We start from the raw sequence: 24,093 nt of genomic DNA on the forward strand, positions 1-24,093 counted from the left end.
GGGGGGATCAAAGTGGCACTTTTCTGTTCTAGGACACTGTTTTTGATAACAAAAACTAATCAATTAGTTGATAACAAAAATTAATCAAGCTAAAAAAAGAATGCAATTTTTTTTTGCATTCTTTTTTTAGTTTGATTAATATTTTGAAACATAATAATTTGTGTCAACACTAAGATTTTTTTATTTTCCTCATAGTTGATGTGAAAAGCAGTATGTGTCACACGGTATCAAAATTATTTCGTCTTGGGCGTTAACACTTGAATCCCTCATTACGCTCAGGATTCCATTGTAGAATCCATCACTTCATTCAGGATTCAATATACGCCCTTGACGGAAACATATCATTTTGATCCCTTGTAACACAAACTACTATAGATATCAGTGGCGACTGCGTACAGAATCCTAGCTCTACATGCGTATCTAAGGGCCTCGATTCCACGATGTGTATTGACAGTTCGTCCTACCGTCGTACATTCCGCTATCATTATATCAACTGCTTTCTATGACCTAAAACATTACAAATCTTAAGGCTTCGTCACACAGGCGCGTTTTCCGGGCGGGGCGTGAGCGTTTTATATGTAAAAGCGGCGCGCCCCGCTCACGCCCCGCGCGGAAAACGCGCCTGTGTGACGAAGCCTTTAGGTGAACTTGCCAACTCCTAAATTAAAACGCCACTTTTCACAATGACGACCTAATAATCGCCATGTCACGAGCTATATCATTAAAATGGTTGAATTTTCCTCCAGCGCAGTGGCGCGAGTTAAACAATAATCTATTTGGTTCAGCAAGCTCGAGGTGAACTCGAGGTTGCGTACGACCGAGTGCACAATAGATTTTCTTGTTTGAAAAGCTTCAGCTCATTGAAACAGCCAAGGGGCCATTTAAGGGTTTAATTTTATTACGCAAATGCTAAAAGGTTGAAAAATTATCCATATTGTATCATTTCGTGTAAAGTTAAGAAACTTATGAATTATGATGCAATTGAAATGTATTGAGAAAATCTATGTATAAGAGTAAAATCTCGTTACTTAGGAAATCAGATCAATACGGATACAGGAGACAACACATGATAATGACAGTCTCTTTGCGCGGTAATCATCATCATCTATTTAAGAGTTAGACTCTTGTCGGTGGAGCGATTTCCATGCATGATTGCGCGGTAATATAATTATAAAATTTATAAAGAATCGTTTCAATCACATCGACAACCCTGTCCATCCTATGCCCGCAGTCCTCTTTTCCGAATCAAGCGAAACATTAATAGAAATGTCTTATTTCAAAAAAAAAACTTTACAGGAACTTCGCATGTAAATTCTATAAGTATCTAATATTTCCGAAGGTCCGTATCCATAACACAATACGCTTGGCGCATGCGTCGAAAGCCAATGACACACGTAATCGATTGGTCCATGTTTTTACAAATTGCCCTTTTAGCACTAGTCATAGGTACAAATTGCTAGCAGCCTTATGTTTTATTTACAGGACCTCGAGGAGCATATTAAAAAAAATAACTAATTTCATTTCAAAATATGGGATCAGGGGTTTCACGAATTGGGCAGTATAACAAGTTTTTAGAAAACTAGCTAATGGCAAATTAGGATATTTTAGATATTTTGATATTTACCTTCACATTTCAACTATTGGGGGGAGGAGTAGTAACGAAATGTTACATTACTTTTGCCGCAAGGCGATTACTGCAAAATTAGAGATAAAATCATTCAGACAAACAATATCTTAGGGGTTAATAGGTGGCGGTTTATTTCAATGTTGATTCTAAAACTAAAAAGTGTATTTAATACAAAAGTTTATTGGTGAAAACATGAAAAATATAATAGATTAATGGCTGATAAAATGCAGCAGAAATGTTACAATTATATGTCCATCACAAGACTATTTTGCTAATAAATGCCTGAAAAATTCAGAATGCTACTTATTAATCAGTGATGGGCACAACAAAATGGTTAATGTCAACAACAATTAGTTTTCCTTTGGTAATAATTAAAACTTTAGAGGACATCACAAAACCACATAAAGACACTAACAACTTTTTTGTGCCCTTACTCAATACAGCCATTACAGTTAGCGGGTCGATAATGTAATCTAACTTTAACGGGTCACTGGGCGCACTTTAACAAATGTAATCACTAATATTCTTTAAAATAACATTCACCGTCATAAACTCCCATTTCACTGCGGACATGCGGCGAAAGGAATGTTTCATTGGGGGCCGACCAGGCTGCAAGTTTTAATAATATGAAAGGAAAACACTTTTAACTTAAGAAACCGTAATTTTAATAACTTAAGTTATAAATATTTATATTCATCAGGTCAGCTCGATATCTGTAATCCAGTGTAAATACAGAAATACAAAACCGTCAAAGATGACACATAACATTTAGACGGAACGTGAAGGTCCGCTGCGAACGACATTTAACATTTTTTTACAAGCGACGGCTCGCTGCGGGGCGGGGAGACCGGCCCGCGCGGCGTTCTCGAATGTTACTCGTTTTCTTATAAAACACCGATGAGAACATTGGATGTGGGGAGGGGATGAGACATTAGTTGTCGCCGCCCTCGGCGGGCTCGTCGCCGTCGCCCTGCGTGTCCGACGTCCACAGCGTCAGGTTGTCTCGCAGCAGCTGCATGATCAGCGTCGAGTCCTTGTACGAGTCTTCGTTCAGTGTGTCCAGTTCCGCGATCGCGTCATCGAACGCCTGCAACACCAGGAACTTATTACTTTCCGCCCACTACCACATAGCACTAGACAATTTAACAAAATGTACATCATACTGTATTTGAAAGGGTTGTTAATTAGAAAACGACCAAAGTGAATATGAATTTAATCGTGACTTGGTTGTTTTCGAATTATCCAATTCAAATGTCTAAATAATACAAAAACACTGTTACTGGCTGGATCGAGGATTAAGAGGTTAATCGCTTTTTACATGTCCATCATGCTCAAAATTATTAGTTGTCGTCCATACAATTTAAAAAGTTTTTTGGAAGGAAATCCATGCAGATATACGATTTGTTTTTTCGCGATGTTAGTAAGGAGTTATTGAGACCGACGCGGGCACGGGCACACTGCAAAACAATGTGTTCAGTGTCAGAAACCTGTTTAGCTAAGTGGCACGCTCGCGCAGGGGAGTTGATAATCTCGTAATAAAAGACGGAAAAGTTGAGCGCGAGACCGAGCCGGATGGGGTGGGTCGGTTGCATTTTGGCTTTCGCAATGTCGAACGCCTCCTGGTAGGCCTTCTGCGAGTCTTCCACGACAGCTGAGGACAAGCGAGCATGTTACACGAGACCTCTACACTCGTGCCAGCCAGCACAGCCTATGCTTAAACTGACACAAATAATGACCTGTTTGGCGAGCTGACACGCTTTGTCTGGTGAATTTAATATCTCATAATAGAAGACGGAGAAATTTAACGCGAGCCCCAGCCTGATTGGGTGTGTGGGCTGCATTTTCGCCTTGCTGATCTCGAAAGCATCCTGGTATGCTTTCTGTGAGTCCTCTACAACAGCTGTAATATAAATTTAAGTTTACTAGAGAACCTAGAAACTTAGGTAAAAGCCCAATAATAGAAGATTTCATGATAAATATTTATTGTTACTGTTGACCAATGTCTATTAATAAAATAAAAAGTTAACTTTTTTTTTTAATTTTTAAATTGAAATTTGGGGGATCATGTAAGAGGAAAACTTTATCGTATTTTGAAATGAACACTTACAATTTCTGGTTTCTCCTGTGGCCACTTCTGCGAGGTACCTGTAGTAATCTCCCTTCATTTTAAGGTAAAATACTTTACTTTCTGGATTACTAGCTTTAGGAATAAGGTGCTTGTCAAGTAAACCCTGAAAAATAAAAGAATAACGAATTAAAAACTAGTTAGAAAGTAATCATTGACTAATTAATACATTTCAATAGCTCTAAGAAGTCAACCCCGAGATTTAATATTATTGAAATTATTAACGTTCCTCAAACTGCAAAAATTCAAATATTTTAAATTAATAATTATTTTATAATGTGTTATAATTGATTATTAAAATGGTAAAATAACATTAATATGCGCATAGTATCTGGACAGGGCAACGAACGAAAACGGGATAGGAGCGCGCGCAGTGACGCGGCGCACTACGTCACCCACCCGCCACCCCCCCCTCGGAAAAGCCGCACCGCGCCCCGGCGCCCGGCGCGCTATAACGCCCATGATCCACCGAAACGTACCTACCGATCGGAGGAAATGACCACGACACGACAACTTGTCGCTTGCATCACCCCTCGAATTGGCGACGCGCATGACGTCACCCGCGTAGGCGACCGCTCGAGCTAATCCTACTCGATTTCGGTACGAATTCCGTAACTGCCGCTAATTGGCAGATATGATAAATAAGATTCTCGGAATCGAGATCTGAGAGCTAATGAAATGTTAATGAAATCGGCAAACAGAAGCATCTAGAAGTTTTTCTTACCAATACGTCGTAGCAAATTTCTCTGAGCTCCTTTTCTACTTTAACCCTATATTCTTTAGCCATCTGTTGTTTTCTTTCCGATCCCTCGGTTTTCTGTTCAATGGAGGAGATGACGCGCCATGAGGACCGTCGGGCGCCCACGACGTTCTTGTAGGCGACGGAGAGCAGGTTCCTCTCCTCGTTGCTGAGCTCGACGCCGGTCTCCGTCACCTCCTTCATCGCGGCCGCCATGTCGTCATATCGTTCGGCCTGCTCCGCGAGCTTGGCGCGCTGCACCAGTTCCTCCTTGTCGACGGACATCGTGGACGATGAAAGAGGATTATTTCACTGATGCCCCTGCAAACAAGTTACGGGTCTAGTTCAACTACCTAAAATTGCTAGATGTAGGTTAGCGTGAAAGATTAATCGTTCAGAAAGACTAATCGTTAGGCGTCACATTCACCGAAGCGAATCGCAGATAGGGTATTTGTCATCATGGAATGTGGAAAGCACCTTGTGTAGAGGCCACGAGCGCACTGGCGCAGTGTGAAAACTGAACAGCTCAAAGAGCACCCCTCACGCCAAACGCGACATCGACGCGGCGTCCGCTCGGTTCGACAGCATCTCACAGACTCGGGCTCGGAGGCTCGCGCCGCCGCCGCGCCGTCGCTCGGCCACCGCCACTGCGCCACCGGTATTGATCCGCCGACGCGGGATAAACACTCCAGACGAAATACGACTAGCGCGACGATTGCACACACCCCTCGCCCCACCCGTGCCCCGGCTCCGTGCACCGCGCCCGGCGGCCCGGCGGCGCCTACCTACCGATGCCGACCTGCCTCCTTCCCTTGCTCTAGGTGCCTTCCTACCCCTCTATGCATATACCTTATAGGTTATAGGTATTTTCACCCATGTCGTGTTGCTATGCTATATTGCACTAACAACCACTGGGCACGTAAAAATGCACACAGTATGATGTTATAAAGGTCTATATTATAAATTATAAGTAAAGCACCAAAATTACAGATGCAGGCCATCAAATTGTCTGGAAAGCCACCCCTTTAGGGTGGGAGAAATATCAAACCCAATTCCACGGGCGCGGAGCTGCGGGCATAAATAGTAGTTTTATATACCTATGGGATTTTAAGTCATAAATCAGCAGGTGCTGCATTCAAATGTACTAGTTTCCGACTGATTTCTAAATAGGTAACATTGTTGCTATTATAACAAATTAAATAAAATTATTCTAGTACCTATAGATAAGGGATAAGTTCGCCTTTGTACTACACAATTCTGTTCTACCTGATGTAAGAAGAAAGAAATAGATATTTTTTTTTTCGTACAACAAAATGTACATATAGTAAGTAATTACTATATGTACTTTTCCAGTGGGACAATATTTTTACATTTATCCACAAAGTGGATATAATAATATAGCATTGAAAATGTATTGTTGAAAGAAGAGCCAATTCCTTACAATCACATTGACAGTGCTAGTCTCCTTTATTGCAGTGATCAGCTGTCTCAGAGTCAAAATCTTAATTACACAGCTGGGTTTATTTGTCATTTGACCAAATTGTTTGACAAGTATTATTCTATGGTTTAGGTATTAATGATTAAACATACCACTTTCATCAAGAGTTGTTGATTATCAATAAGGATTATGTCATAATTTCATAGAAGTTTGACATTTAAAATAACACTTGCACAGTCTGTGCTTCAAAATCACTGCAATCTTAGCTTGGTCTAACTCTATTATACCATTTTAATAAGAAATGTACCTTAACAACAACTATCCATGTGCCTTTGACTGAAGTTACAAATACAGCCGGCTATAGGCTTATTGAGCTTACTGTGGGACTCAGTCAATTTGTGTAAGAAATGTAAGAATGTCCCTATATTTTTTTATGTATATTGGAAACTTGACTACTAAGCAATTTGTTATTCATAAATTTTCTGTTAATTGTGAGTATCAGATTCATAATTTATTGTATGTTGTTTAAATACATATTTACACAAATTCAATATTCTAAAACATATCATGTCATGGTGACAATTATTTTTAATTAGTACCTACCTATTAAATCTTATGAAATTCACAAGACCACACCTGTTTACAATTTATATTTAAAAACTGAAAGATGCCATGCTGTTGCTAGTCAGGCTTCAGTAGTTTTATGAGAGTGACTCATGATATGATGAGTAATGACACATACATCTTTCTAATTCAATATCACACGTAATGAGATGATCATCCTGCTGAATTAGTTTTACTTTATGTCTTCTCTGAAATTCTTGTGATTGATGTCATTTTATATTAGCCCTCTAAACTGAGCAGACTAAGCAGAGAACCATGCATTCAGTGTGGATTGATCAAGTATAATATATGTTATAAAACAAGTTACTCTTTAAATACAGTCAGTGAAAGTTAATAGAAATGTTATAATTGCATTAGGTACTTAAATATGAGTAAATGGAATGTATCTGACAGACAATAGTATTATGGGCGTCGTGTGCCCCCGCCTCAATGTCACGCACGTGTCCATCTCGCTGAGGTGAACGCAAGCAAGGGCCGTGACACACCAACGCTCTACCGTAGGTACCAAGCTCTGCCCAACAACCTCTACTAGTTACACAACGGAAATTCGGCCGCAATGAATCATTCAGAACAAAAACGCAACACCGTTTAGATTTAATCTGAGTTAACGATTATACTTCTGAATCTTTGAGAATCTTAGCAAATCGGGTGACATTATACGTTATCGAATCGACATTGATAACGGCACGACTACGCACGGCGAAATTACGACGCACTAGTATGATCACTGGTTAGGGTTACGTCTCAGGAAAGTTCAATACACCTGCTGCTAGATAAAATCGAAATCCAAGCAAGTTTTACTAAAATCTTAACTATATAAAGCAACTTTGCACAAAACTGTCCAATCCGCAATTTACTTGAGACTCCAAAAATATAATTAGACTTTAGAAGCATGTACACGGGCCAAATTTAAAGACTTACGGATAGTTTCAGCTCACTAATAAGAACAACTCCTGTCGTAAAAACTGTAGAATCGTTGTTAATATAAACTAATGGAAACACATAATTTTGAGTATAAAATTTGGAATGATAGCTAACCGCGCCGCGGAATCGTGTCGCCGGTTCAGGCAAAATGGCTGCAAGGGGCACTCCTTCTATGCGTCACAGTCACATTTATGGAGATGTAAATTCCCAACATGGACACTTTCCGTAGTTATAAAACACATATAATGATTAGCACTCAAAATAAATTTGATGCACTTACTTGTTGGAAGGGAAAAAAGTAATAAAAACAGCAAATTGCTGCAGAATATCAGTTTTTCTCTTGCGGCGAACGATACACTACACTGACGGCGGCGGGGCCAGAGGGGAAACAAAAAACGGAACAGGGTTCTCACAGAACGGCGGCCATCTTAAAATGACAGAGGAGGAAGTTGTTAGCTTGAGCGGGATTTTTTAAAATATCACTAACGATACATGATAATATCTAAATATTTAACAGTAAATTATATTTATAAATAATAATAATTACTTCCGTTATTCTTACAACAGGAGAAAAACTAATTTATCTAGAAATAAGTAATGTATAACAAAACTTGTAGGTATAAAAAATAATAAAATTCGGTAATTATGTAGGGTGGTATTCCATCTCTCCAATATATTGGTCCAATGTTGTATTATATTTTGCGTCTCACATTTTTTCTTAATGAGAGAATGAGACGGACTGACGGAATACCCTTAGAGACGGGTATATGCAGCTCACCTGGATTGATCCAATATATATGCCTCTCTTTCTAATAACTACGGTTATTATTGTGGTAACACACTATCGCACCGCACCAAGGTCATTGTGCGACGCACCCAGTGGAAGGTATTTTGCAAGTATTTAGCAAAAATGAGTCATCCCACATCCATTTTGCAATAAAATGTCAACTTTAAGCGTCAATTTTTTGAGTTGACTTCTTATTGAAAAATTAATGTGGGTTGACACATTATTGCTTCACAGCATCCAAGTAAGAGCGAGAAAGCGATATCTCTTTCTCGCTCTTACTTATCGGTGCGTCGCACAATGACCTTGGTGCGGTGCGATAGTGTGTAACCACTTTTAGAGCCGTAACACACTACTATACCGCACCGCGACCTTGGTGCGCCGCACCCATAAGAGCAAGAAAGAGATATCTCTTTCGTGACCTAATCAGATTAGGCGAAAAATTGTCCCGTGTGGTTATTGGTCTAAACCATAGACTATATAATATGGCAAGTCTAGTCTAGGGCATGAAGTTATATTGTTTAAACTGGAGCGAGTTGTCAGTTTTTTTGCCATACTAATTTGAACCTTATCACCGAGACAGAATGTTGTTCGTACCAGACTAGAGAAAACGGTCCACATGAGATAGAAAAACCTGGGCTATAACCGCGAAAATCGAAGTTCGCAAATTGCGGGCATTTTTCTCTGTCACTCTTATTACGCCTTCATTGGAGTAAAAGAGAAAGATCCCCGCAATTTGCGAATTTCGGTTTTCGCGGTAGCCGCTCTGAGCCCTGTGTCTCACTCGCACATGTTGCCAATGTTAAAAAGATACCATTGTGATAGAAATTATATCAATATACTACTGAAATTCATTACCTTCTTATACTATTTTAGTGCTATATTCTAATTACAGTTCTGATATCTTTTAAGTAATTTGTTAATTATTATGATGTTAATATTATTAACTGATTAAGCCAAGCATGTGCGCAACAAAAAAAACAGTAAATTGAATATGGTAGAAATTGTAGTAACTTTGAATATTAATTGGTATCCCCAACTTGATGACGATTAGGGTCACCATGATGTCGGTACGATTTGGATCGGTCTTACAAAATTGTTATTTCCTACTTAATGTAAAAATAACTTTACCTAAATAGTATACTAATAAATAAATAAAGATATACTTATTTTGGCATGTTTAATTATTCGGTTCACGTAATGAGAGCTACATAATTGCCAAAAATTAAATCCGAAGTCCTTACATTACAGATTGGACATTACAGACTCATATTTTTATACATAGTATTTAATTACTGGAACGTTAATTCTAACTATTTATATATATGTAATCGATTCTATATAGGTTGGGCCGACATTTCCGTCAGTATACAAAAGCGGCAAATTTGAAAATGTTGTTTCAATTACAGATCTACGATGACGCTAACGCTTAAAGAATAGCTAAAGTATGCAAAAGGGAAGTCATCACGTATATGAACACACCATGAGTATGATATTGATAGTGATAGGTATTTTGTTAAATTATGAATTATGAAGAGCATAAATAGTGTAGAATGCCGGTTTACACAGTTAAATGTAAGTTTTTATTTCGTCGTGTGCTAATATTTTATCATTTTAGTCAATAATCAAGATAATTTCGTGTAAAAACATAAATTGTTACGGTACGCTAGGGCTTCACAAAATGACTAGTATCGATAACCAGTGGGCATAGTAATAATATAAATTTATTTGCGTTGCAAGTGTTGAAAGTAGGAATTAAATTCGCAACGAGTGGTGATAAATTAAAACACGACCGAAGGCAGCGTTTTTAATCGATACGATTTGCGAATTACCAAGTACAACTACAACGTTTTACCCGACCCTAGATATTTGTCTCGCTCTCTCTTATAGCTGTCTTTGATAGAAATAGAAAATATTTATTTGGCGTACAAAAACATACCTACATTACGGTAAGTACACCATAAAGTTAACAATACAGTAAACATACACCAAATAGGATGCCGCTCAGCATAAGCAGTGTCTGTAAGACACTACGCTGGTTTTCACCCAATACGTACGATGGACGTACGGCGGACCACCTTCCTCACAATAAACCACGATCGCATTGATCGCGATCCAATACGCCCATCCCATCTGTAACAGCTTTTATAACGACTAAAAGCTTTATAACGACTAAATTAAGTAAGGTTGTGTGAAGCGTTTTACAGAAGAGAAAAAAACTATATCCATCTCTTTTCTGGGGCAATTATACTAGCATAGGGTAAATACAGTATGATTCTCTCTGATTATGCACGAATGAGAAAAGATCCTGGCCAAACTATACATTCCATCTTATGCTAATATCCCACATTCATATGACTTATGGTCACCCTAATTAGAAAGAGATGGAGGGCTCAGGTTTGACCTCTCATGTGGACACACTTTTTGGCCAGTGTACACTATCCAGTTTACTCTCTACGTCCGTGGTCTAGGGGTCTACCGCGAAAACCGAAATTCGCAAATTGCTCGGATCTTTCTCTTTTACTCTAATGAAGGCATAATTAATGTAACAGAGAAAGATGCCGAAATTTGCAAACTTTTAGAAAAGCCACCTGGCCAAAGGCATGTCCGTCTCTTTCTTTCGTTTGAGTTTACAGGAACGCAGATAGACCATTATCGAATTTCTAAATTCATGGTAGCTCGTCAGTTGCTCGTCAGTATCTTCCAAAGGTATCAAAGGTAGGTAAAAGGTATTTATTTTAACCATACTTATATTATTTATTGATTATTCTTAATGTTACTATTATATTTTGCTTCCTTGACGTGTAAAATGACTTTACAAATAAATGAGTATGAGTATCTTCTTCGTAGTTTGTGCTCATCAGCAACTCGCCATCTAAAGCCCCCCATTCACACTCCTACCTTAGTCCGCCTCGTTGGGTAGATTGTGTATGGGGGTTGCGGACTACGAGCCGTCCTACAAACGGCTAAACGGTAGGCCGGCTCGTAGTCCGCAACCCCCATACACAATCCTACCAAACGAGGCGGACTGGGCGGACTACGAGGCGGACTACAAGGTAGGAGTGTGAATGGGGGGCTTAAAGATATTCTGAAGAAGAAAAATACGCCCGTCGGTTGTCAATATTTTGTCAGTGTCAAATGTCATAAGTCAGATATATTGTTTACCACGTGCGTTTTCTGTCTTTCCTCTTTCCGAAGTGATTTTCTAAAACGTGGTTTAATTTGTAAGGTAAATTTGCTATATAACCCGTTGTCTATAATAGGAAAATGCCGAAATCCAAAAGAGATAAAAAAGGTAATTGTTATTTCTTCTTGCCTGTTAGCAAACTGCAATTTTTTGGATTCCAGTAAATAATAAATTATACTTTCGTTAACTTTACAGTATCCCTTACAAAAACAAACAAGAAAGGACTTCAGCTAAAACAGAAAACAATAGAAGAAATAAGAAATAGCTTGACTAAATATGAGCACATATTTCTGTTTACTGTGGATAACATGAGAAATGCCAAACTCAAAGATTTACGTCACGAATGGAAGGACTCTAGATTCTTTTTCGGTAAAAACAAAGTCATGGCAATAGCTCTTGGTAGGACTAAAAGTGATGAAGTTGAAGATCAGCTAAATTTGGTAAGTTTTTATGTGTATCATTGTTTTTTTTCATAGAAGTGCACTAAACTGTCTCAAATAACTATTAACCCTTGGGACGCCTAGTGCCATATCCGTACCAGTCCTGTCAACTGCCGGAGGGTCTTCAATTTTTGTACCCGTCAACTGCCTAGTCCCAGATCTGTACAAAGTGTCTCAACTGCCTTGTGCCTTATCAGTCACCAAATTTATTGTATTATATTTTTACAATTTTGAGATCTAAACACTTACAAATAGAGTTTTATATCATTTGCACAATAGCACTTTTTTTTTATCGCGGCAGTTGACGGGTGCACGTACGCGAGCCTATCCGGCATTTGAGGGGGATGGGACGGATCCGGCACTAGGCATCTGACGGGTACAAGTACGTTTGTCGGTTCGGCGTTCCAGGGGTTAATAGTAGTAAAGTTCTAAGACTCACATTTGGGTGCAGGTTAACTTACTATTGAATTAAATATTTGAAAAAAAATATATATAAACCAATGACATGCTTAAAACAGAAAAAAAAATATTATGGGCTGTGTTGCTAAGTGGGATCAGTTGTCTAGAAATCCATTGGTATCATATTATGTTGTGTTTGTGCGACATAGTTATTCTGAGAACTTGTAATAAAGTGTTCTGGCTTCCAGAGCGGTTAGAAAAAACAAAATAGGCAAATGAAACTAGGATGTCTTAATAAAAGTATATCCGCCGTAGTCCCGATGTCCTTTAAAAAGGACAAATTCAATTCGAATTTTGAACTATATTGGAATAAAATAAGGTTCCAAATTCAAAACTGCTAAAATGACTCCTGGGACTTAGGAGGATATTAATGAGTTTGTATTTGCAGCTATCAAAAAAAATAAAAGGCCAATGTGGCCTCCTAATGACAAACAGAGATGTGGTAGATGTTCTGCAGTGGTTCAATGACTTCAGTGAGTCCGAGTATGCACGTTCAGGCTTTGTAGCCACCGAAGATGTCATTCTGCCCCAGGGGCCCCTGGAAGATTTCTCTCACACCATTGAGCCCCATTTGAGGAAACTAGGACTGCCTACCGCCCTCGAGAGAGGCGTTGTTACTCTTATTAAGGAATATCAGGTATGATAGTCTATTAATATTATTAGACAGCTTATGTGATAAGATTAGTTTACTGAGCAAGCATGAAGCGCAAGCCAAATATCTCTGTTCCAGCAAAAATGCCTTTGTGTGTCTGTCCAGCTGTCCTACTGTTTTCCCCTAAAGGTTAAATTTCTCAATTCTTGTGAATTTTAGTGAGTAGTGATATGGAATTTTTTAGCCCATTCAGTTTATGGATATTTTTCAAAATTACGAAGCCATGGGAGACAAGGTCTGGACAGCTCATAGAGCCACTAAATAGTTTTTTTTCATTTACATTTTTTTATTGCAACTCCCATTTTAAGGGCCAGCGACACACTTACTCCCGCTCTGGTGTTGTGGGTGTCCATGTACTGCGGTAATTGGGTTATTGTGTTAATATCAAATGTGCAAATTTAAAAATTATAATTTTAAGTAGCCGAGTGCCCATATTAAATTTAAAAACTTAGTTTACTTGTTTTTATAATTTTTTTATAAAACCGCTATTATAAAAGCAACCAGGCCCCAATTTCACCACGGTGACAGGTGCGACAATTGTAAAATCACTGTTGCTGACGTCACAGGCATCCATGGGCTACGGTTACCACTTACCATCGGGCGGGCCGTATTCCTGTTTGCCACCATCATTGTATTATTTAAAAAAACTTTATTATATCGGAAAAAAACAGATATTTCTTTTGCGAAGTTTCTGACAATTGTCAAGATTTAGAAGAATTGTAGGTAATTCTTGACAGGTAATGAGGTATATGTCGGAATTTCGTGACAATTGTAGTGTTTCTTGTGACAATTGTCATAAACTTAGCAAGAGAAATATCTGTTTATTTCCGATATAATAAAGTTTTTTTTAATAAAACAATGATGGTGGCAAACAGGAATACGGCCCGCCCGATGCTAAGCGGTAACCGTAGCCCATGGATGCCTGTGACGTCAGCAACAGTGATGTTTTACAATTGTCGCACCTGTCACCGTGGTGAAATTGGAGCCAGTTTATACTGTCCAATTATATTGTCCTCATAAGGCCCAATGTGCATTACAACGCACACCATTTCAATCTGATTAGAACCTTTCATTGCACAAATAAAGTAGAATTTCTTTTGTTTCATTCATTGCTTTTTAAAACAACCAAAATAAAACTTTGTATGGTGGGGGTGTCGAGGTTAAATAGTGGCTAGCAAAAATATATTTTGGTTCTACACAGAATGGTCAAAGATATCTTCACATGCACTTTAATACCTTCACAGTAAAGTCAACTATAGATATCAGTAAGCACCCGGTCAAAAACTTGGTATATTCTGTAAGCCCATGTAATATTTTTTTCCAGGTTTGCAAAAAAGGCGCCGTCCTAACGCCAGAGCAGGCCAGTATATTGAAGCAACTTGGTAAGCAAATAGCGGAATTTAAAGTCACCATTAAGTGCCATTGGTCCAAAGGCAAGGGATTCCACAAAGATATTGACGGTCTTAGTGACAACGAAGAAGATGACAAGGAGGAAAATGGGAATGAAGATGAGGAGATGGAAGAGGATGAAACATAAATGTTTCTTAAGAACCCGGTTGGTTTTTCCAATATACACCTAGTTATTATTATGATCTTTGTTATTTTAAATCCCTACCCCAATACTTTTGTATAAAAGGCGAAATGTAAAAAGATACAGATGAATAGTATGAATACTTAGAGGAATTTATGCAGATCCTTATTTTGTACTAACAGAAAGATTATTCGTGCTTCTAATTTAACAGCTGATATAGATGGCGCTGTATGGCTCCGCGTGACTAGTGAAAGATATGGCATAGTACAGCGGCAGGTACAATTTTTTTCTTAACCTTTACATCTATTACAATTATCAGTAACTCTTTGGTAAGTACAAACATTTTTTTTTACTGGCTATTAATAGATAATCATATCTAATACCTTTAAACGAGTAATTCTTGTATATTTCATTATTTATATATTTCGGGGATCTCGGAAACGGCTCTAACGATTTCGATGAAATTTGCTATATGAGGGTTTTGGAGGCGAAAAATCGATCTAGCTAGGTCTTATCTCTGGGAAAACGCGCATTATGGGTTTTTATATGTTTTCCGAGCAAAGCTCGGTCTCCCATATATTTATAATTATTAGATAAGTTATTCTAGTTAGACCACTGTTCCTCCTCTAAAGTGACCAAGTAAATGTCCAGTAATCGTGTTGTTGAATGATTATTTAACACAGACGCAAGGGCAAGAACAGTTTTGTACCCATACTTATTAGGTACATAGGTACTAACAGCAACACGGACTATAAGACATAAGTAAAGCACCTCAACCTTATACCATTGCAATAAGTTTTACGAATGGTCAATGGTATGTCGCTAGCGAAGTCTGCCCTCTTGCGTCATCAAATTAAAGTTTTAGCGAGTCGGTGTTGCCAAGTTCAGCTCCATGAATAAATTGGGGCGGAACCAAGAGCAAGCCGCGGTAAATTATGCATCGCACTGCCATATAACGTAGTCTGTATGTACCACGTACTAGTGGGTGTAACGTGGTGTGTAAAGAAAAATGTCTTTGGAAATTATGCCTGAGAAAGTTTATGCTCGCGAAGCGAATAATCTATGGCGTATTCCCATTTCACCCCACGGGCACTGATGGTAATAGGCGCTTCGTATAAATAATTTCCATTTGTCTTAGCCTCATGTATGGCAGCAGTCACGTGGGACGGGGACAAATGGGAATACACCGTTAATATACACTCTGCACTCGAGCTCCGAAGAATCGTAGGGTGCGTAACTTGCGCTACTCTCGCCCCCGCGTTGGTGACGTACCTACCTCCTCCCACTTCCTTGGTTCGAAAATGCGTCTATCCCGTCTGCCCAGAGTGCAGGCATCCCCAAACTTGTTTTCGTACCTTTGTGTTGAGGAGTTTCTGGAGTTTAAGAAACAGAGGGAAATTTCGATATCTACATTTCTATTGCTAAGAGCGACAAATTTTCTATGTGCGGTGCGCGTACGGCCACTGCCTTATCTGAGGGTATCGAGAACTACTTGAAATGAGCGGTAGACAATATTGATGGAGTTAGCATTCGTGCCTCGCTTGCTGCTGAATTGGTGTAATTCCGCTAGTTACCAATGGTAATAACTGGTAATTTTATTCTCACTCAGTGGTGACACAACTCGCTTTGTTGGTAACTAGTGGGAATTTTTATTCACAGTTGTTACCACAAAAACCACCAAAATATATTTTAATATTCAATACTGACAAAAATAGAGATATAGAGCCAGTGCCACATTACATTTTACAAGATTTTCCTCAAACCCAAACACTGATTCAAAATAAAACACACTATTTATACTAAAATGTTTATTAAAATAATCACAGAAACAACAATAAATTATCTATTCAATTTAAAAGAAAAATACCAAATTCTAATCAGACAAAACATTATAAAACAATTTTCATGAACTTATGATAGCAAGAGTGTAGTTATAATAGTCCTAATTCGTGGCGTTTAACTAGCAGTTTCATATCTGGGTAAAACAAGTGCAAACACCATCTAGCGATTTGCTATTCTTACGACACGAGTACTTTGACTTTCTTTCTCTTCATAACTTTACACTCTGTAATAGTACAGTACAAAAAATAATGACTAACAATTATCTATAAAACATGTCAAATACAAATCATAAAAGGGCTATGCCCTGGCATTTGTTATGGATGTTTTGAGTATGTAAACTAAACAAGAAAACTTAATCATACATACAAATAAGTAATCACAGTACAAAAATAAAGCATAGCTTCATCAGTCGACGACATCACAGCATACAACGATCAGCAAACCAAAACTCATGACATGACATGACCCTAGACTTAAATCTACAAATTCATGATACGTTACAATCAATCATGGAACCATACCAGTCTTTGTAAATTATATTTTAAACTAAAATTACGTGTCTATAGACGCACTATTGAATATGAAAGCAAATCGTACGTTCTTTACTAAAGACTACAGCGCGGGTATCTGTTACAAGCGAACCTAGCAGCGACTGCAAGCAACGGATGCCACTGAACAAGCCGGGATATAATATTCTAGCAGAATTAAGCTACTCAGGTGACCGCACCACTCGCGAACCGCGTACTGGCGTCACGAACTCGAGATCACGTTGTATCACAGCATTTAAGAACGCAGTAGTCAAACATAATTAACTAATCATGTTTCCAATTTTAAATTGTTAGTCTGATGTCTTATGAAACTATGTCGTGGGGTATTTTTATAACTTACAGACTTGCACCATGATAGATTATTGCAGTCGGTAAGTATCTAACTCAGTCGTATTGATAGACAATAATCAAACTTCAATTCATTAACCTCCCGTTGTTTTAGAAGTATGTTGTGTATTACCTACAGTCAACAGCAGATATCAAACAGAAAAGAATAAAGACCGTCAATATTCATACGAAACTGAGTTTCTATAATGATTTTCACTTAGATGTACTTTACGTGTTATCTACTCAGTCCTATAAGTTTCGCACGGAGGTTGAGAGTCTTTATTCTTTGATATATATTTTGTTAACTGTGCCGCCATTGGCAAATAAATATTGCAAAATAAATTGGCCTATAAGTTATATAAATGTCATTATTAGAAATAAATAAAACATAATCTCAGCTATTTTTGTACCGATAATCTTTGATAATGTTATAAGTGTCGTGTTTTTCTTTGCGCCGATAGATCACACATCGTGTTATGGCGCATATCTAACGTTGATAAGTCACTCAATGACCTAGCGATGTCTATGGCCTGACGCAAGGCTAATCTCAAAGTGCTGCATTGCATGTGAGGACACTTAGAGGTTATATCCACTAATACCACATAATACCTATACCATTGACTCGACCAACGTTATATCCCGATATAATGGCTCTCAGATACAAGTGGTTTTATTTTAGAACAACTCATCTAGGTATACCGGATACTATTGATCGAGCTGATACTTTAGGTAGTTTATGTCGAACTCGTTTTTTTTTTATATTTGCGCAATATGTCTTCTCTTATTTTTGGCTATGCGTAGGAAAGAGATACACATATATTTGGGCAAACACGGTCAAGTATATACTTCGCCATATTTACGTAAATCCATCTATATACTTTGTGTTCTTCGAATGAAAGATTGTCATCACGAATATTTAGGCAAATACAGCGAAGTGTGTACCAGCCACAAGACATAATTTGATTTAATAAAAACATTTCCTAATAAAATTTGAAATCATAGCACCTTAACTTCCCGAAACGCATATTAGCCCAAAAGTTCAAAGTATATCAAGCCTAGTTACATATGTAGATAGTTAAGCGTCATAAAGGCGCAATAAATTTGATCATGAAATCACACTACTTAGACCAATAATAGTCAACCTTAGATTTTAAATCGTGATCGCTTAAAAATGGTGTATGACGCTATCGTCATACACCATTTGGTGCATTCCCTTATTCATCTTTAAACTTTGACCTTTTGGACGCCAAAAACATCTAAAGTAGTCGCGCTGACAACGCCAAAATCGCTTATAGTTGTTATGGCGTACGCTGTCAATGTAAGCTTAATACTTTCAAGTAAAGTTTATATTGGGTAGTGTCTCTTGGCGAGTAATTGAAATTTTTGTATTCAAAAGGTTAAAATGTAGTTTTCCCAGGCTGAGGAATAACACTTTGCATTAATATTGAAGTAAATTTATAAAGTATTCTTCGAAAATTTACGCGGGACTCCGTTAAGTTCAATTTCGCTCATATAATCGCGATCGCCTGGCGTCCGGGGCACGGCATATTCCTTAGCCGTCTGGCGTCAAAAAGGTTAAGAGGCATCTACAGTGTAGTGAGGCGACTAGTTGGTTTTGGGCGCAGGTTTGGGCGGCGCCGGCGCGGGCAGCGGCACGTCGAGCGCGGGGAGCGGCTCGCGCCAGAACACCGTCTGCGAGAACTCGTCGCTCGGCTCGCACAGCGACGGCGGGAACACCTGGTCCACGAGCACCGACATGTGGGAGTACCTGTGACATACAAATATACTGGTTCACTTATCTGCTAGCACAGCGTTTGAAGGAGGATTGTGCGTGAAAGAAGGGTGCGGTTTAACAAGAAATCGTGCCCCTGAGTTGGACAGTCGAACTCGGTATCATATGTTTTGTGGTAAGTGAATTGCCAATCAACTTTAGACAACCAGAGCCAGCTGTTAAATTCGAGACACAATTTTCTTCTTAGGCTTTACACTTTTTCTTCTATGGATAGTATGGATCACTCTTGACTCCTAGCTATAATAAGGTACCTACTCTTAATCCACAGCTAAGAGCCCCCGCTAATTGGAAAAACTATAGATCCCTTTGACTACTGTGCATTTAAATCCTTTGTGGAGAAAAAAAAAACCATGTAAATTTCTTTGTTTGATATGTCGAGGAGTCTATGAAAATGTGCTACCTTGGTTTAAATTAAGAATTAAGTTGTGCATGCCGTCATGTTCGTGAGATTGAAAGAGAATTATAGATTCATGGCTACAAAAATGTAGATTGCGGGGATTCAAATGCAATCGTAAGACTGGCAAGATTTATAATGGAGATACTTAGTTCGTTTTTTTTAGCATTAGAAAGAAAAAGGTAAACAATCTTGACATGTCTTTTAATGGAAAAACACGTTTTAAAAACAATTATGAATATAATACGATCATTTATATTCTTCTGCTTTCATAAGTAATAGTTACTGATTAACAAAAAAAGCGTTTTTCAATTAAAAGACATGATCGCTTACCTTCTCTCTAATGCTAAAAAAACGAACTATAGAAAAGTAAATTCTGAAAGATAAAACAGGCTAGGTATAATCGATCAGCAGTTGCTTGCGAACAGTTTGCGAAGTCAACTGCCAAGTGACACCTTGCTAGTTTAACATATTGAGAATAAGATAGAAAAAAATACCATTTATTTGGGATACTGTAATTGATATATATCTGAAAAAAAGCTAGTCAAATTGAAAAGTTCATGTTTGCCATCATACTTCTCAAATGTACTTTTCGGCAACAAAGATTTGAAAGAAGATAGCAATTTCACGCAAAACACTGTTGGAAGAAGGTTCAATTTCTTGCTAATTTTATTGTCATGTTATCCTATGCTGTTACTATTACAAAACTGGCATCGGACATTGCAATATTTCAAATGTCTGTAGCTAAACATAGTTTTCTACATCGGTCAAATGAAATAAGTGTACATATTTATTCCCCACATAAACGACGATGATTTAGTACCCATTAACTATTTCTACAATTCAAACTGACAACACAATGGGCTTTATGACGCATGAAGTATTCACAGCACTGAAAACACATTTAGCTGCTGATATTACCAATGTCGAACATTTAGGTGGAACACAGATTCAGCCGATCCATCAGAAATGAATACCATGATTGTCTGGAACAGACAATGAATGTCCAATAATGACTATGCCTTTTGTTGTGTTCAAAAATTTTAGTTATTAATGTATCTATTTTATTATTTAATTACTTATCAGGAACACCTAAACCACTGTGTTAGCGTCATTATTTTTATATTTTTGCATAGAGGACAACAATTGCACAATTACAATGAATCTGAATTTGCTGATACTTAGTGTGAATTAGTGATACCATAACAGAATTTGAGCCCCATCACCGAAGACAGAGACAGAAAGTCAATGTTTAGATGTTTTAAGATTTTGAGATCAAATGGTGGTTGATAAATAATTAGTTCTCACATGTGTTAACTTGGTTAGTAATAAAATATTACGCAAAGTACATATATCAGTACCATTTGTAATTTAAAGCTATTGTTATTTTTTTAACTTTTTGTAATTGTAGCGCATTTTTAAATATAGTTAGTAGTAGTATTTAGTTAGTTTGGTTATATTGTACTTTCTGAATGAGATATAAATATTTATCTTTGTATTTGTATTTTCACATGTGAGTGATAATTATGCTGTCTGAAGACAGAAACGAGACAGAACAGATGACTTGTTGATGATAACTGTTTGTTATTGGTCAGTACTGAGCGATGGAGTTATTGGGTTTTACCCCAATCAGTAGAAGTATTAAGCACACCCTGATTATAGTCCTTGATATTTTACAGTTTGATAAAATAGAGTATAGATTGCTGAAACATTTAAACATCCTACATTATCCTTCTGCAATATATCAAAGATTATTGTCGAGGCGTACCTCATTGATTGGACGATATTATGACGTTAGGAAGTATTTCGTATGGAGATGAGGTGCGCCGGCGGTGCCAAGCCCTTACGTCATGCCATACGGCTTACCATTGCGTTGCTTGTGCGCCACTATTTACTTTAACTAAGGTTATTCGAGTTTGGGCTAGCTTATTACAACTTTATCGCATTTTTGTGGCGGGAACAAATCATCGACCATGTCACTTTGCACGTTGTAGCTGAAATAAAAATATACTTCTTTATTACGATGTGGAAGTACGGTGTTAGTGAATGGTGAGCTGTGTGAGTGACTAGACAGGGCCGCGCCTTGCATATTATCAAAGCCTTTGTATTCGCCTCCCACCATGTGTAAGAGAAGAAAGCCATACGGCCGTGACTTATGCGATGTTGTAGGGTCTGTTAGGTTTCGAGGTACTTACGTCGATTGGAATGTCTGCGTAAGCTCGTGTTTGAGCTCTCCTTTGTAGTTGATGGTGAATATTCTCACGATAGGGATACCGACGGCCTGGTACGCGCATACGTCCTAAAACATACAAAATATTAATATTATTGGTATGAAATGTGAAAAAAGTTAATACAACTTTGAAGACACTAAGCTACTGTCTTAAATCAAATTACATGTAACCAAGAGAATCATCTACTTGACTAGTTAGGTGTATAATGGTCCATGATTCGGCTAAAACAAAGGAATTATTCGGCTAAAACTTGTCTAAAGTGGTCAAGACGCAGCATAAATCATCTATCAAGATGTTAAAGGCCTCACTATAATTTTGACCACTTCCATCATGAGATGGAAGTGGTCAAAATTATAGTAATGAACAAAAGAAAAACGGTTTGTGTAAAATTTAATTGATAAGTAAGGTATGCTATTTACGTTGACTCTGTTGCCGTAGCCGGCGTAGAAGGGGTTGGAGCCCTGGGGGAAGAGCGCCTTGATGTCGGCGAGGCACTGGATCTTGAACTCCTCGGGCTTCTTCTCGATCACCTCGCGGTGGAAGGCGCGCAGCAGCGACGTGGGGTTCAGTAGGAGGGGCCCGTCTGGCAGGCACGTCTCGCCTTGGCGGATCGAGCGCAGGTACTCGCGCGTTACCTGTACAATATCCATATTATAAATCCTGTACAATATTATAAAGGCGAAAGTGTGTCTGTCTGTCTGTCTGTATGTTACCTCTTCACGCTCAAGCTGCTGAACCGATTTAGTTGAAATTTGGTATAGACTCTATACCAAATTTCAACTAAATCGGTTCAGCCGCTATACTATACTATAGAGATAGTTTGAGTCCCGGGGAAGGACAGGATAGTTTTTATGTCGGAAATTTTCCTTGAAGAGAGTGCAAAGGGGGGTGGAATTGAAGGAGTTAATGAATTGCCTAATAATTGAAGTAAGCAATGCGCGAATTGATTGATTGCTATTAGCATTATCCAGGCGCTATATCTACTTTAGTTGCTGTCACTAATCCACGCAGACGAAGTCGCGGGCAAAAGCTAGTATGAACATAAATGTATAAACATACTGAAATTGAATAACTACACATGTCGATTACATGAAGACTTATTTAACCCTTTGAACGCCACGTATATCGTACGTGGTGCGTCATCGTGAACGTTATCGGAATTGATAGAGCTGTAGCCGCGCGCGTCCACTGATGTCTTTGACGGTCAACGGGTTAAGCACTAAATAGTTTCACGAACGTGATATTGAGGTAGCAATGACAATACAATTTCACAATTAAAACCTTAAGGTCGTTTAGGCTAGCAAGTTTGACTCGAGTAGTTATAACTTTATATACATTTTGACAAGCAACTACATTTTTGAAATGGTAATTGCCCTAAAACATTAAAGAACTATTCAAAACTCATTAAGATATATGATATTAAATTGATATTCTGCTTGTTTTCTGTTTATTTATATTATTTCATAAAACCTAATGATAATGACATTGTTCATTGACACAAATTATTGTTTATCTGCATCTGTGATGTAATTAGGTATTAAAGGTAAAGTATTTATATTCATTACCTAATTACTTTAGATTTTATTTGTATGACAGTGGCAGTGAGCATCTAATTGTATTATTTATTCGATATAATTTTAGTTATAGTGAGAATAACTTGAGTCAATGTCAGATATTTGCAGTTGCAACAAATAGATAGTAAAATAGATTCTGTTCGGAAAGAGAAGAGTCGTGGAATGTATTGGGCCACATATACATTTCACAACTCTTCTCTTTCCGCACAGACGATAACACTTTTTGCCCCCGATAAATCAAGCTATGGATGTAATGTAAACAGAGCCTCAAGAAGAAATGAATGGTGGTAAGCTTACCCTAGCCTGTCCGATGGCTCTCGCCGACAGATACAGCAGCTGGTAGCCATTGTTCTTGATTTTGGTGAACAGCTGCGCCACGCCCGACTGCGCCCAGTCCTTGCCCACCAGTGGGAAGATGTGTCCCAAAACGTCAGACCTGCAAAATAAGTGAGTTAAATCACAAAAGAAGCCACAAAAGTACGTAGCAGGGCAGTATCATGTAAACCAACCAACAGTCTATGAGTAACTAATAAGCAAAAAATCAGAAAAAGTTAGGGAAACTCAATGAGTAATCCCATTAATTTCGAGTTGTTATCGTAAACTACAATACGAGGCATGAAAAATAATTCAAACGTATGGAGCGAGATCGATCCCTGTATAAAGCTAGCTATTATGCTTCGCTTAGAATGTCTAGATCATATTAATCATGTATTTCTGTTTAGTACAGTGCGAAATAAACTAGTTTGGTCATGTACACGTATTTTTAGCAGACACGGCAATACAAACTCCGAATTTTAATTCAGTTGCGTATGCGCTGTGCGCTGCCATTGTGTGGAATGTAACTGTATAAGGTGC

General features: G+C 38.1%; 3 protein-coding genes and 1 long non-coding RNA gene across 11 annotated transcripts in view; 2 read left to right on the forward strand and 2 right to left on the reverse strand.

The window, feature by feature from the left end:
- Positions 1–24,093, forward strand: part of LOC134790059 (uncharacterized) — a 509,644-nt gene that overhangs the window by 60,730 nt on the left and 424,821 nt on the right. The window lies entirely within an intron of this gene.
- On the reverse strand, positions 1,788–7,918 carry LOC134790007 (14-3-3 protein zeta). Of its 4 annotated transcripts, none has more exons than XM_063760750.1 (5): positions 7,758–7,918; positions 4,477–4,812; positions 3,735–3,858; positions 3,115–3,278; positions 1,788–2,714 (listed from the first exon to the last, which is right to left on the reverse strand). In XM_063760750.1, exons 2-5 carry the CDS (start codon positions 4,774–4,776, stop codon positions 2,559–2,561), a joined length of 744 nt encoding a protein of 247 aa, XP_063616820.1. In that variant the 5' UTR covers positions 4,777–4,812; positions 7,758–7,918; the 3' UTR covers positions 1,788–2,558. The 4 variants fall into 4 exon arrangements, with proteins under 4 accessions (XP_063616820.1, XP_063616817.1, XP_063616818.1 ...); XM_063760747.1 differs by lacking the exon at positions 3,115–3,278 and adding an exon at positions 3,364–3,527 and having other exon boundaries at positions 7,758–7,917; XM_063760748.1 differs by lacking the exons at positions 3,115–3,278; positions 7,758–7,918 and adding exons at positions 3,364–3,527; positions 7,475–7,633.
- LOC134789524 (mRNA turnover protein 4 homolog) lies at positions 11,400–14,585 on the forward strand. The gene is made up of 4 exons (XM_063760100.1): positions 11,400–11,556; positions 11,644–11,888; positions 12,736–12,984; positions 14,324–14,585. Exons 1-4 carry the CDS (start codon positions 11,529–11,531, stop codon positions 14,534–14,536), a joined length of 735 nt encoding a protein of 244 aa, XP_063616170.1. The 5' UTR covers positions 11,400–11,528; the 3' UTR covers positions 14,537–14,585.
- LOC134790032 (phosphatidate phosphatase LPIN3) overlaps positions 17,354–24,093 on the reverse strand; it is a 41,329-nt gene continuing 34,589 nt past the window's right edge. For 3 of the 5 annotated variants that reach the window (XM_063760782.1, XM_063760781.1, XM_063760784.1), the window contains 4 exons: positions 23,536–23,674; positions 22,084–22,299; positions 21,629–21,732; positions 17,354–19,015 (listed from right to left, as the gene is read on the reverse strand). In XM_063760782.1, the coding sequence (XP_063616852.1) occupies positions 18,853–19,015; positions 21,629–21,732; positions 22,084–22,299; positions 23,536–23,674 (622 nt within the window). In that variant the 3' untranslated portion in view covers positions 17,354–18,852. Of the gene's footprint in view, positions 19,016–21,172; positions 21,428–21,628; positions 21,733–22,083; positions 22,300–23,535; positions 23,675–24,093 lie in introns of those variants that run through there. The other 2 variants (XR_010144149.1, XM_063760783.1) reach the window with 2 other exon arrangements.

The sequence above is a fragment of the Cydia splendana genome, chromosome 4 (genome assembly GCF_910591565.1).
Source record: "Cydia splendana chromosome 4, ilCydSple1.2, whole genome shotgun sequence".
Taxonomy (NCBI): Eukaryota; Metazoa; Arthropoda; class Insecta; order Lepidoptera; family Tortricidae; genus Cydia; species Cydia splendana.